The 14,532-nt window shown below is 51.6% G+C and overlaps 1 protein-coding gene across 2 annotated transcripts in view; it reads left to right on the top strand.

Annotated features, from left to right (window-relative positions):
• The window catches only part of IFNLR1 (interferon lambda receptor 1), a 33,957-nt gene extending 28,361 nt beyond the window's left edge, over nucleotides 1-5,596 (top strand). The window contains exons 6-8 of one of the 2 annotated variants that reach the window (XM_035308146.3): nucleotides 16-146; nucleotides 1,300-2,057; nucleotides 3,215-5,596. In XM_035308146.3, coding sequence (XP_035164037.1) covers nucleotides 16-146; nucleotides 1,300-2,057; nucleotides 3,215-3,218 — 893 coding nt within the window. In that variant the 3' untranslated portion in view covers nucleotides 3,219-5,596. Of the gene's footprint in view, nucleotides 1-15; nucleotides 147-1,299; nucleotides 2,058-3,214 lie in introns of those variants that run through there. The other variant, XM_035308147.3, reaches the window with a different exon arrangement.
• Nucleotides 5,597-14,532: the final 8,936 nt, after the last annotated feature.

Here is a 14,532-nt window from a genome sequence, read left to right as displayed (position 1 = left end):
TTTTTCCTTCCTTAGAAACCAACTGGGTTATCCTGGTGCTGCCATCACTTCTGCTACTGCTGTTAGCAATTGCAACAGGGGGTGTGATCTGGAAGAGCCTCGTGGGGAATCCCTGGTTTCAGCGGGCAAAGATGCCACGCGCCCTGGTATAGCAAATCTGGGGGTGTGCAGCAGGTGGGGAGGGGTTGACAGTAAGGGGCTGGGGCTGGAGCTATGAGTTATTCAGATAGAATATCAAAATGGTCCAGACTCTAGGACCAAAATATCTATCTTTGTTTCTGAATTTCCACCATTAGTAATGCATGCATTTAGTCCTGAATAAAATAGCAAATAGGCCCAGGAGGGAGGAGCGCCTTAAGTTTTTTTAAGATAAATAACTTCACCTCTGCTGGGATGTGTCAGGTGCTGGGAGCAAGCCCCCAGCCTTGGGCCTCAGAAGAGATAACCAGAGGGGAGGAGGAGAGAAGGCACCAAAGGGGATGTCTTAAAAGGGTCCCAATTTTTAGTTCACAGTTTATCCCAGGATGAGCTGTGCCTGGCTGACCTTGGCGTTTCCTCCCTGCTCTGCTGGGTCTCTCTCTTAGAATCTAGGGGCCTGCTGGGGCAGGGGAAGCCCAGGAGGTGATATGGGTTGGCCCTGTTCAGATAAGAGCTAGCAGGTGCAGCTTGGGCATAGGCAAGGCTCTGATGGGCATGGGGGCTTTGAGGATGGGTTCTGAGTGTCCCTGCAGCATGGCAGGGTGGCAAGGGGAGCATTCCCACATTTCCCAGCTCCGGGGCCTGTGGGAGAACCCCACTAACTGTGGAGATGACAGGCTCGGGTAGACATATCTGTGCCCTGTCCCATGCCCTCAGCCTTCCTGTTAAGAGCACACTCGCTGGCCTGGCAGCTCCCAGCACCTGCACCCAGTGGGCTTTCTCTGGCCTCTGGAGCCCACTCTGCCCCTGTACATGGCAGGCACTAAGTGGCAGAGAATTGACTCTGCCACCAGCTCTTCCATCCCTCAGCAATGATGGACCGGAACTGTGGGTAAATAGCCCAGGAGCATCCCCCTCCTAGGATCGCTCTGAGGTGCATGTGCCCCTGTGGTTCCCTGAGTCCCCAGCAGGATTAAGTGCCAGGAGCCCTAGGGCTGCCCCCCACTCCCATCTGGTGCATCCTGGGATCACCTCTCAAAGAAACTACTTACACTTGAATCCTTTTCTCAGGTCTGTTTCTAGGGGAATTTAAATGAAGATAATCGTGCTTCGGGAAGGAAAGCCTAAATTTTCTGCTCTTCTCTCCCGTCCCCAAATCAGGACTTTTCTGGACACACACACCCTGTGACAACCTTTCAGCCCAGCAGACCAGAATCCCTGAATGACTTGCTCCTCTGTCCCCAAAAGGAACTGACCAGAGGGGTCAGGCCCACGCCTAGATTCAGGGCCCCAGCCACCCAGCAAGCAGGACGGACGAAGGCACATGCAGAAGAAGAGGAGGAAGAGGAGGAGGACATGGAAGATGGCGTCAGCTTCCAGCCCTACATTGAACCACCCTCTTTCCTGGGGCAACAGCACCAGGTTCCAGAGCACTCAGGGGCAGGTGAGGTGGACTCAGGGAGGCCCAGGGCTCCTCTGGACTCAGGCGAAGGCTCTTCTGTTTGGGATTCTTCAGACAGAAGCTGGGCCAGCACTATGGACTCCTCCTGGGGCAGGACTGGGTCTTCTGGCTATTTATCTGAAAAGGGGCCAGGCCAAGGGTCAGGTGGGGACGGGCACCAAGCGCCTCTCCCATCGCTTGAATTCTCCAAGGACTCGGGTTTCCTGGAAGAGCTCCCAAAAGACGACCTCTCCTCTTGGGCCACCTGGGGCACCTTACCACCAGCGCCAAATCTGGTCTCTGGGGAGCTCCCAGTTTCTCTTCGGACACTGACCGTCTGCTGGGACAGCAGCCCTGAGGAGGAAGATGAAGAAGAGGAGGCGAGGGAATCAGAAATTGAGGACAGCGGTCCAGGCGGCTGGGGGGCTGAGAGCACCCAGAGGACTGAGGAGAAGACACTGGGGCATTACATGGCCAGGTGAGCTGTCCCCCAGCTTCCACTGACTCTGATGCCGCTGCCTTTGTGAGGACCACTGGGCTTCCCAAGAAACTCGAAAGCCTCCATACCTCCTCTGGAGGGCGGAGGGGCATTGCACTTCCAGGGTGTCCACCTAGCGGCGGTTTGTCTGCCAGGCTCAGCAATAAGAGGCCCCTCCCTCCTGTGACCCACCGCTTTAGGCTGAGCTACAAGAGGGGTGGACACAGGGTGGGCTGAGGTCAGAGGTTGGTGGGGTGACAGGCCAGGGGGAAAAATTATCTCAGGACAGCATGAAACAGGTGAGGTCAGGTCACAGCAGACATCAAGGGCGGACACCAGCAAGGGGCCCTCTGGAACCTGGGACCTCTGGAAGCACACCCGCAATACCCTATGCCTTGCCAGCAGCCACTGAGCTCCCCTACCCCAGGGCTCAGCCTCTTGATTCATGGGTCCCCTAGGTTAGGCACAGATTAAAATCCAGTTGGCTGAGGGTTTTGGATGGGAAGGGAAAGGTGGCTGTCCTCAAATCCTGGACTTTGGAGTCACGGCACTGTAGGGTTTTCAGTGTCAGACAAGGGTTCAAATCCCAGCTCTGCTGTTCACTGATGGTGTGATCTTGGGGAAGCCACCTTCCTTCTCTACCTCGGCTTCCTCGTCTGCAGCTAACACCTGGGTGTGGTGAGGGTTCTAGGGGATCTCAGACGTGTGTAGCACGGAGCCCTCTGTGTCCTTGGTGCTCTCTATGTGGTAGCTGGTAGAATTCTCCATCCATCCAGGCTCCAGGAGACCCCTGGGCATCTCCCACCTGTGGCCCCTAAACCCAGAGTGACTGAGAGCACTCACCATTCAGCTTGTCTCATCCCCCTTCTACCCTCACTGCCTCCCCATCAGGAGATCAAGCTCTCAGAAGCCAGAGCCCCACCCAAGGGGACCCTGGTCTCTCCGCCATTACCCAGCAATGGGAACCCTGCTTCCCCGGGGAAGGAACAAAGTGCTCCACCTTCTAGGGGCCCAGTTTGTTGGAGCAGGACAGCAACATGGCAGGAATCGGACTTCTAGGCCCATAAGCCCTGTTTGGACAGCACTTTAGACGCTTGTTGACTATCACGATCCTCAGAAGTCTCATTCTCCTTATAAGAAACCAATGCCTTCTACAGGTGACTGTCCCTGCCTGAGGGCAGTGATGCATCCTCAGCTAACCTGCACCCACCTGAATACAGCGGTGATGCATCCTCAGCTAACCTGCACCCACCTGAATACAGCGGTGATGCATCCTCAGCTAACCTGCACCCACCTGAATACAGCGGTGATGCATCCTCAGCTAACCTGCACCCACCTGAATACAGCGGTGATGCATCCTCAGCTAACCTGCACCCACCTGAATACAGCGGTGATGCATCCTCAGCTAACCTGCACCCACCTGAACACAGCGGTGATGCATCCTCAGCTAACCTGCACCCACCTGAATACAGCGGTGATGCATCCTCAGCTAACCTGCACCCACCTGAATACAGCGGTGATGCATCCTCAGCTAACCTGCACCCACCTGAATACAGCGGTGATGCATCCTCAGCTAACCTGCACCCACCTGAATACAGCGGTGATGCATCCTCAGCTAACCTGCACCCACCTGAATACAGCGGTGATGCATCCTCAGCTAACCTGCACCCACCTGAATACAGCGGTGATGCATCCTCAGCTAACCTGCACCCACCTGAATACAGCGGTGATGCATCCTCAGCTAACCTGCACCCACCTGAATACAGCGGTGATGCATCCTCAGCTAACCTGCACCCACCTGAATACAGCGGTGATGCATCCTCAGCTAACCTGCACCCACCTGAATACAGCGGTGATGCATCCTCAGCTAACCTACACCCACCTGAATACAAATGAGCATGGCTGAGTTTTCGCCCTTAGGACCAAAGTGTTTTGTGGTGGGGAATCTGAACGACCTTGGCTCTGTGGCCATTCAACCTGCCAGGACTAACGTCTCTGGATTTGTGAAGAAGGGATCTTCAAAGCCACTGAAGCCGCAGAGCTGTGTTGTTTTAAAGCCGCCACAAGTGTACAGCATTAAATGGCAGAACTGGAAAAGCTTCTTAGGGCATCTTATCCAGGGCTCAAACCATGTGCCCCAAAGGCCTTGGTGGCAGTTGCAGGTGGTGCTGCGGGGTTCTAGGAGCCTCGCCACTGTCACCAGAGCAGCCTCACTGTGCCCTGATTTACATACTGCGGCTTTCCACGTGAGGTTTTGTTTAGAGAGGTTCCACCGCCCCAAAAAAAGTTAGCAAACCAGTTTTTGAATCAAACACCTATCTTGTTTCAAAGGAGCTGAGGTCAAGAGTGGCAAAGGCACTTACCCAAGTCACCCAGCAGTGCTGCTCTGATGACTTACTGTGCACATCTCCAAAGGAGAAAGCTTCGATCTCTGCACAGCCAGGCCAACCTCTGACCCCTTGGCCATGTCAATAAAATATGAAGGTCACAGCCACGATTTCTAAGGGTCAGGAGGCCTTCACCCCGGCTGGGACTGACGGATGGACAAACACACACACACCTGTGTCTCCCCAGGGGTTTTCCCTGCAGTGAGGCTTGTCCACATCATTGAGCCCAGGAGAGGAAAAACAAACGAACCTCGGAGCTGGGGATGGCTGTGGCTCAGGGCCAGCTCCTAGGGAAATTCCCAGACCTGTACTGATGTTCTCTGGAACGCAGCCAGGCTGCTTCGTGGAAGTAATTTCAAAAAAGGAAAAGCTACCATCGGCATCATCTTAGGCTTGGATGAAATAACCACTCTGTTTCTATTCTTAAACCTTACTATTTGTTTGGTTTTTTTGAGTCAGAGTTTTGTTCTTGTTACCCAGGCTGGAGTGCAGTGGCATGGTCTCTGCTCACTGCAACCTCCGCTTCCTGGATTCAAGTGATTCTCCTATCTCAGCCTCCCAAGTAGCTGTGATTACAGGTGCACATCATCACACCTGGCTAATTTTTTTTGTATTTTTAGTGGAGACAGGGTTTTACCACGTTGGCCAGGCTGATCTCGAACTCCTGACCTCAGGCGAGCCACCCACCTTGGCCTCCCAAAGTGCTGGGATTACAGGTGTGAGCCACCGTGCCTGACCAAACCTTACTATTTTTTTTTTAAAGAATTATTTCCAGATTTTAATTTCCGACATAGATTGAGCTTTCTAGTAACTGTCAATTCCATCTCCTTTATTGTCATTCAGTCATTCACAAAAAGCCATGAGAAGCATTAGGTAAGGGCATGAAAATCAGTATAATACTTTGCCTTGAGTGCTCAGCACGTAAGTGTTATGAAGCTCTCACGTGCACAGCAGGTGGCAGCTGCGTGGTGTGGGCTGGGCCCGCACTGGAGAGACATCCGGTGAAAACGTAGGACTAGCAGTGTAGGTTGTTCTTACGTATTTGTATTTATTTCTATTTTTCTATGTTTATATCCTATTCAAATGATATCCTAATGCTTGTTGGTATTACCCTAAAGTGTTTAAATAAAGAGCTCTATTTTTAGAGAAAAAGGGATAATTGAATGGAAAAGTATATACACTTAACCTTTTTTTGAGACAGGATCTCGCTCTGTGGCACATGCATGTGCCATCAGGCCTGGTTAATTTTTTTTATTTCTGTAGAGATGGAAATCTCCCTATGTTGCCCAGGCTGGTCTCAAACTCCTGGGCTCAAGTGATCCTTCCCGCCGTGGCCTCCCAAAGAGTTGGTTGGGATTACAGGTGTGAGTGACTGTGCCTGGCCTATGCTCTTGTCTCTCAAAAGCTTCTCACCTCTCCTTAGGAAACCTAGCTGTTAAGACGACAAGGGTCTTGAGTTGAGTCCCCAGAAGCAAACCCAGAGAAAAGGCAGAAAGCTAGAAAGCAGTGCAGCGATCCAGGTAACACACTGTGGAGGCAAGATGGGGTGGGGTATGGGGGCGGCAGCCCAGGCAAAGCCTGTCATCAACAGGTCCCTGGTGTAGGCAGCTGGACCTCAGTGCCCCTGGAAAACTCTGGAAGTCCATGTAGGATGCACTTCAGGTTTGGTCCCCCTGCGAGAGGCAGGAGCCAGGGACTCTAGCTACTCCCTCTCATCAGTCCAGTGTGGAGGCCGTTCCCTGAGGCAGAGTTGCAGGTACATGTGGCTGGAATCCATCAAGCTGAGTGCACAAGAAAGGGGAATGCCATGGGGCTGAGGGCAGGGTCTCCAACCGATATCTCTTGTTGCAGCGAGGCTGGAGCTGACAGGTCACCCAACTGCAACTGTGGTCCATGGAAGGGTATAGAAACAGCCGCTGTGTGCCTGGCCTTGCACACCCAAACTCATTCCAGTGGCTCTGTGTTATTGAGGGTCTCCCAGTTTCCAGCAATTCTCTCAAGGCCACCTGGTGACTGACTAGCATTGTCCCCACAGTTGTCACCACTTATTGGTGCCAGGTCAGACGTTAGACCCAAGCCTAGCGGATCCACCAAGTCCCCCTCCCTGGAATTCAGTAGTCTCCCTGGCTGGCTCAGCCTGGAGCAGGTACCTTCCAACCTGCTGTGGCCCATTTCCCAGTCTGAGGAACAGGGAAGCCCTGGGACAAGACAAGAAAGCAGCCACTGCCACGTGGGCTGCCAAGACGGGAAGCGATAACTCCTGCTCCCGGCCCCTCCTCCAGGCACAGCTGCACCCCAGGCCTCGGCTTCATCCCACTTTTAAAATTATCTTTTGCTAGATAAAATCTCTTTCTCTGTCACCCAGGCTAGAGTGAAGTGGCGTGATCTCAGCTCACTGCAACCTCCACTTCCCAGGCCAAGTGATTCTCGTGCCTCAGCCGCTCAAGAAGCTGGGCTGTGAGCCACCATGTCCTGCTAATTTTGTTGTTGTTTTGAGATGAAGTCTTGCTCTGTCACCCAGGCTGGAGTGCAACAGCATGATCTTGGCTCAGGGCAACCTCCGCCTCCCAGGTTCAAGCAATTCTCCTGCCTCAGCCTCCCAAGTAGCTGCACACCCAGCTAATTTTTGTATTTTTAGAAGAGACGGGGTTTCACCATGTTGGTCAGGGTGGTCTCAAACTCCTGACCAAGTGATCTGCCCGCCTGGGCCTAAGTGCTGGGATTACAGACGTGAACCACCATACCCGGCCTAAAATTTATTGTTCTTTATTGAAGATGCTCTCTAAGCCAGAGTCCTAAGCCACTGCACCGTCAGCTTTCTTTGAGGTTTCTCCCTCATGATCTGCACAGTGCAGGTTATAGACTTGTTTTTCTCTTGCTAATCTGTCTTTTGTTACAGGGGGATCTGTCCCTACTATGAACATTTGGGGGTTGAGAAATTATATTTCCTCCCCCAGCATCTAAGCCAGGGCCTTCTATTACTTGTAACCAAATGTCCTTGCTAATTCACAAAGACAAGGGGACAGTGAATCTACCTCCCAGGTTCAAATGTTTCTCCTGCCTCAGCCTCCCAAGTAGCTGGGATTACAGGCGCCCACCATCACGCTCCCTTGTGGCCAGCTTCAGGTATCTGGTCCTTTCCAGAAAACAGGGAAGGACGTCCTCTGCAGGTAACCTGCCTGCCCTCCTCCTCCCACTGCTGGGTTGTCAACCCTTGAGCTTTTCTGGGCCTGTCTGCTGCCGCCTCCTGGACAGTGGTGGTACGGCAGGGCTGCTGGGCTTGGTCTTACCTGAACTGGGCTCAGGAAGCCTGGAAAGGGGAGGGCTGGGATGATGGACGTGACATCCTGAAAACTTCCTTTAGGGGAGGAGTTGTTTTTCCTCTTGGCACCAGCACCTGGCACACAGTGGAAGCCTGGGATTGAATAAGTGAATGAAAGGATGTGAGTGAATTGGTGTATGAACTTGAGTCAGTAAGTGGATGGCTGTGGCTGACTTACATATAAGGTTGCAGCAGATCTCGAATGCGATGGTACAGTCCCAATCCCAAATTCCTGTTGCCCGTGGGTGCCTGTCCTCCCTTGCTCAGCATCTTGCTCTGAGGGGCACTGGTGCTGCCTCAATATTCTCTAATTTACGGTTTCCCATGGGATTTGGGTTTGATCAGTGGCTGCCTGTGACATCTTCCCTGAGCTCGTTCTTGCGTGCACAAAGTGGGGCTGAAGTAATGAGGGTTGGGAGTGTTTTTTCTAGGAAATCAGACTAGAAGTCATATCTAAATGCATGAGTCAGTTCCGTGAGTCAGCTCCTCAAGAGATACTGGCTGGGTTCCAGCCCCGAGAGCCACACCCTTGGCGTGTGACAATACACAACACAGAGGTGTGATGGCTTTATACAAGCTGAGTCTTTTTTTCTTTTTTGACCCCTAACTGCTTCTTTAAGTGGATGAAGAGGAGAAGGTGGGGGTCCCGAGGAGTGGGCAAACGCATCGGCATGTGGCTGGAGGCCCCTCTCTAGGTGGCGGTGCCTCCAGGGTGAGGCATATCCCCACTCTGAGCCTGTTTCTCCAGGTGCTCAATGGACCACTGGGAAGCCAGAGTCCAGCAGGAGCCTGGAGCCCTCCACACCCCCATCTCTGAGCTCCAGGCCCTTTCATGAAAGCCCCTTCTTTTTTTTTTTTTGAGACAGAGTCTCACTTTTGGTACCCAGGCTGGAGTGCAATGGCGCAATCTCGGCTCACTGCAACCTCCGCCTCCTGGGTTCAGGCAATTCTCCTGCCTCAGCCTCCTGAGTAGCTGGGATTACAGGCACGCGCCACCATGCCCAGCTAATTTTTTGTATCTTTAGTAGAGACGGGGTTTCATCATTTTGACCAGGATGGTCTCCATCTCCCAACCTCGTGATCCACCCGTCTCAGCCTCCCAAAGTGCTGGGATTACAGGCTTGAGCCACCGCGCCCAGCCGAAAGCCCCTTCTTCTAAGTAACTCTAACCCAGCCTGGTTGCCTAACCTGCAGGATGCAACACCATTACTTTCTCCAACCCTAGAACTGGGCCTCAGCAATAACGGTCAACTCAAACTTTTTTTTTTTTTGAGACAGTCTCGCTCTGTCACCAGGTGCCAGGCTGGAGTGCAGTGGCACTATCTTGGCTCACTGCAACCTCCGCCTCCTGGTTTCAAACAATTTTCCTGCCTCAGCCACCAGAGTAGCTGGAATTACAGGCACCCACCACCATGGCCCACTAATTTTTGTATTTTTAGTACAGACGGGGTTTAGTCTTAAACTCTTGACCTCAGGTGATCCACCCGCCTCGGCCTCCCAAAGTGCTGGGATTACAGGCGTTGAGCCACTGCACCCAGCCTCAAACTTCTAAAGGAATGTTAGCATTGCCCTCGTGGCCCACACCTGCACACCAGCAGTCTAGATTTTTGCAAAGGTTTCTAAGGGACCTCATTGGTCCTTGGGCTCCTCATTTTGTAACAGAGGATGCTTGCTGCATGAGACCTCCTTCTCAGAAACTGTCCAGAGACAGCAACCCAGCAACGCCAAGGAGTACACACTTATTTTCATTTCTAGATGAGGAAGCTGAGGGCAAGAAGTTAAGGGACCCTCACACAGCAGGGAAGTGGCGGAGCTAGAATTCAGACCAGGTCTGTCTACTCAGTCCATGTTCCATTCACTTCTCCTGGCTTTTTCTCATAGGGAGCCTGTGAAAGTGTTCCCCCATCCTGGTTGGAAGCGCATGATCTTCTTAATGTTTTTATGAAGAAGCATGGACTTGTACATGCCTTATAAGCTTCTGGAACTTCAAGCTCCCAAGAGAGAGCTGAAATTATAAGTAGAGTCAGGAAATTCTACAATGAATTTATGTTCATGTGAATGACAGTAGTCATGAAGGGAATTCTGGGATGTCAGGGGAGGTTTCCAACCCCAAAGTGACAGAAGCAGAGGCCACACAAGCTGCAGAGGCCCTTAGAAGCCTTCTAGACCAAGCCTCCTTTACAGACTGGGAAACTGAGGCCTCAAGAAGGGACAAGAGCTATTCATAGTCACCTGGAGTCAGGTGCAAGGTTGGGACCAGACCCAGGCTCCTGACCTGGGCCATGTAGTCAATGTCCCTGATTGACACAGCCCAGGCCTTGGAGTGAGATGGGCTCTCCAGCTCCTGCTCTCCAGGAATGATCGATCTCCCCCTGAAGAGTTGTCAACCATGAAGACAGCACCCCACACTCCCCAAAGACTTCCGGGAAACAGGCCACCGCCTTTTGATGTTCCTGCTTCTGGCATTCCCGGGTGTTGAGAGAAGCGACAGGAACAGGTCACATTCCTGAGTACTTCATTATAAAATGGGCTTTTTCTATAGCTTGGGGGTGTTCCCTACAGTCTTAAAGCCCTGGCCAGCTTTCTCTGGCACACTCATTCATTCAGTAAATCTTACCAACTACCTGCTCTGTGCCAGCTCCCACTAGACACTAAGACACCCAAGACAGCGAGTTCCAGGCCTTGTCTCTGCACTGTTCCATGGGGAACACTGTCCCTGTACTCGGTTCCACGGGGAACACTGTCCCTGTAGTCAGTTCCATGGGGAACGGGAAAGCACCATACAATACATGCCAGGAGCTGGGAACACAGAGCTGGTGTTCCCAACCCCACCAAGGGAGCGGCTCACACAGGGAAGGCTTCCTGGTGGAAGTGAATTTGAGAAGAGGTCTGAAGAATGCATCAGAGTGAGACAGGAAAGTGGAGGTGGAAAGGGATTCTCGGAGGCAGGACAGCGCATGCGTGCACTGGGGATATTTGTCAGACAGTGAGCAAGTGCTTTTCCTGGGTCTGAGAAGCAGCAAGGTGAACCTGCTGGTCTGAAGGTCAACGCTGTAAGTGGATGTTGGATACCTGCTCTATGTTCAGCCATGTGGAGGGTACAGAGGGGTAGCAGGGAGCTCTTTGCACTCAGAATGCTTGACGAGCACTGTCCAGTTGTAGAGCCTAGAGAACAAGGTTATCTGGGGAACCTCTACCACTGGAGGCAGCTTTGTTGTGAATACCTCCAGCAGCCACGAACTTTCTGCCTCTCAAGGCAGCCACACCATCATAGCCAGAGTGATGTCCTTAAATTTAAAAAACAGCCTCCCTAATATCTCCCACGTACACCCCAGTTTTCCTTTCAGAGGCAGTTACACAAAAAGGGTCTAGAGCCTTCTCCATGCAATAGCCCCGCAAATATTTGAAGACAGTGCTCACGTCACACCTCCACTCCAACCCAAATCTATTCTTCCCATTATTTTGTTTGTTTAGAGACATAGTCTTGCTCTGTTGTCCAGGCTGGAGTGCAGTGGCTCAATCTCAGCTCACTGCAACCTCCGCCTCCCGGGTTCAAGCCATTGTTGTGCCTCAGCTTCCTGAGTAACTGGGATTACAGGTGCTCACCACCACGCCTGGCTATTTTTATTTTTATTTTTATTTTCAGTAGAGAAGGGGTTTTGTCATGTTGCCCAGGCTGGTCTTGAATTCCTAGACTCAGGCAATCCACCCGCCTCAGCCTCCCAAAGTGCTAGGATTACAGGCATGAGCCACTGCACCCGGCCTGTTTGTTTTTGAGATGGAGTCTCACTCATTCTGTCGCCCAGGCTGGAGTGTAGTGGTGTGATCTCGGCTCACTGCAACCTCCACCTCCCGGGTTCTCGCGGTTCTCCTGCCTCCGCCGTCTGAGAAGCTGGGACTGCAGATGCACATGCCACATCTGGCTAATTTTTTGGTATTTTTAGTAGTGATGGGGTTTCACCATATTGGCCAGGATGGTCTCCATCTCTTGACCTCGTGATCAGCTGGCCCTGGCCCCCAAAGTGCTGGGATTACAGGCATGAGCCACCATGCCCAGCTAATTTTTATATTTTTAGTAGAGATGAGGTTTCATCATATTGGCCAGGCTGGTCTCAAACTTTTGTCCTCAAGTGATCCTCCCACCTCAGCCTGCCAAAGTGCTGGAATCATAGTCATGAGTCACGGTACCCGGTCTCCTTTCCATTCTCAAACACGTAATGCAACTGAAGTATCATAGTGGACAATGCCAAAATGGGGGCCAGACAGCACGTTCCGGACGGACTTGGTTTCTTTCTTTCTTTGTTTTTTGTTTCAGAGTCTCACTCTGTTGCCCAGGCTGAGCACTGTGGTGCAGTCATGGCTCACCACAGCCTCCACTTCCTGGGCTCAAGCAATTCTCCTCCCTCAAGCTCCTGAGTACCTGGGACTACAGGCACATGCCACCACACCTGGCTAATTCTTTATTATTTATGGAGACAGTGTCTCACTATGTTGCCCAGGCTGGTTTTAAACTCCTGGACTCAAGCAATACTCCCTCAGTGGCCTCCCAAAGGGCTGGGATTACAGGTATAAGCCACCATGCCTGGCCTCCGGAAGGACTTTCAAAGTGAGACGGTATGGGCTGCAGTCATGAGGAGGGGCCACACTGCAGAAGAAGAAACTGTCTTGGTGAGCTTCGAGGAGAAGGGAGTTGGCTAAGGGAGTGGAAATGGCATTCCAGGAGGAGGGCAGAGCCCAGAAAAGGCCTGTCTTTAGTGCCTATTTGTTACTTTTAGTAACCTTGCTTTCCCTTAATATAAATTAGGATATTTCCTATATAAACTCTAGGAAATGCAGATAAGCAAAGGGAAGAAAGAAAAATCGCCTACAATTCCACTACCACCTGGAGATAACTCCCCTACTGTGTTCATCTATGTCCCTCAAGACGTTTGCTCTGTATGTGCAGGTACGTGTTTTAGCCAGGGTGGTACTATACATAGTTTACGACACGCTTCTAGTCACTTGAAAAAATACAATGAATCTTTACCAGGTCGCAAAACATTTTTCTCCAGCATTATTTTGGAAGCTGCATTTGTTTTGCTTTGGGTGGACATATTCTTTTAACCAAACCTCTATTGTCAGACATGGAAGTTGTCTTCATTTTTTTTTTCTTTTCTTTTCTTTTCCTTTTTTTTTTTAGATGGTGTCTAGGTCTGTCACCCAGGCTGGAGTGCAATGGCACAATCTTAGCTCATTTCAACCTCAGCCTCTTGGGCTCAAGTGATTCTCCTGCCTCAGCCTCCCAAGCAGCTGGGATTACAGGTGCCTGCCACCACACCCAGCTAATTTTTGTATTTTTAGTAGAGACAGGGTTTCGCTATGTTGGCCAGGCTGGTCTCGAACTCCTCACCTCAGGTGATCCACCCACCTCGGCCTCCCAAAGTGCTGGGATTACAGGCATGAGCCACCACGCCCAGCCTATTTTTTTCTTAAACTGCTAGAAATGAAGTCTGGGTATTCCCACATTCCTTAGCAATCCAGGTGTCTTCCTTCCCGTTAATTCCCACATAACCACAGACCCTCATAATCACAGGACGTCCAGTTCGTCCATCAGGTTCCTTCCTCCAGGGCTTCTGAGAGACCCCAAGGCAGGCTTTCATGTTTCACAGACCTGCGCGGCTGTCTTGTCCTCCTGCCCAGCCACTTGAGTCCAAAGCCTGCTCTTCTCCCTAAGCGTTCCTTGTAACCTGTTTCTCTGGTTGTAGTCTCCCCACACCGCTTTGTCATCAGTCATCAAAAACCCTCTATCCATCATGATTCTTTCAGCAGCACAGAAACCAGTCTTTCAGACCAAGGGACTTGAATGTAAAGGAGCTTGTCACCCAGATGATGGAGGAGCTGGGACTCTAATCAGGACAAGGAGACAGTTCAGAGATTTCCCCACAGCAGGAAGCTGTGCCATCCTACCAACTGAAGGGAAAGATGCAGGGAGGTGTTGCCAGAGGCAGGAGCTGGCCTCCAGACAGGAGCAAGAGAGACAGAGGGGGCTGCCTGGCTGGTGAACTGTCCAGAGGGAGGGGGAGCTGCAGAGGAGACACAGCCATTGCTGGGGAAGCCACTCAAAGCAGAAAAGATGGGGAGAAATGCTCTGATCTCTGCCTCCCCAGTCTTCCCCCAGGTTTAACCCCTGGGGGAAGACTGGGGAGGCAGAGATCAGAGCATTTGATAAAGGAGTCTGGGAAATGTAGTTTCCTGCAATTACAGAAAATGACTGGCATGGGCCCTACCTTCATTTCTTCAAAGCACAGCTTGGATTTGTCAAACAAACTTTAGCGAAGGCTTGGGGCAGACAACAAACAAATGACAATTCAGGAAAGAAAAACTTAAACAGGGATCCCAGGATATCACAGCCCATTATATCCAACCCCTTGTCAGGAACCCTGCTAAAATCTTAGCTTGTCGTTGTGGCCTGGGGCCAGGCAAACACTTCCCAGGGGCAGAACCCTCTGATCATGTCCACCCTGACCAGAGTCCAGGCCCCAGGCCCTTTCAACCTTCTCCAGGGCCCTGCAGGGAGGAGAAAACCATTTCCTATACACCCGTCCTTTCATTCACAAGAAGCTCGTGTTCATCTCTGTAGATCCTGCCCCACATGGCAGAATGACAGCATGGGAGAGCAGCCTGAATCTTCATTGTCCCGAACCAAAGGCCCATTCATGAATTTCATCCCCAAGTCTAGCACAGCAAAAAGTATCACCAAAGTTCAAGTTCCATTTTTTTTCTAACC

This window comes from Callithrix jacchus, chromosome 7, assembly GCF_049354715.1.
Source record: "Callithrix jacchus isolate 240 chromosome 7, calJac240_pri, whole genome shotgun sequence".
NCBI classification, from domain to species: domain Eukaryota; kingdom Metazoa; phylum Chordata; class Mammalia; order Primates; family Cebidae; genus Callithrix; species Callithrix jacchus.
This window is presented reverse-complemented; position numbering and strand designations above follow the sequence as displayed.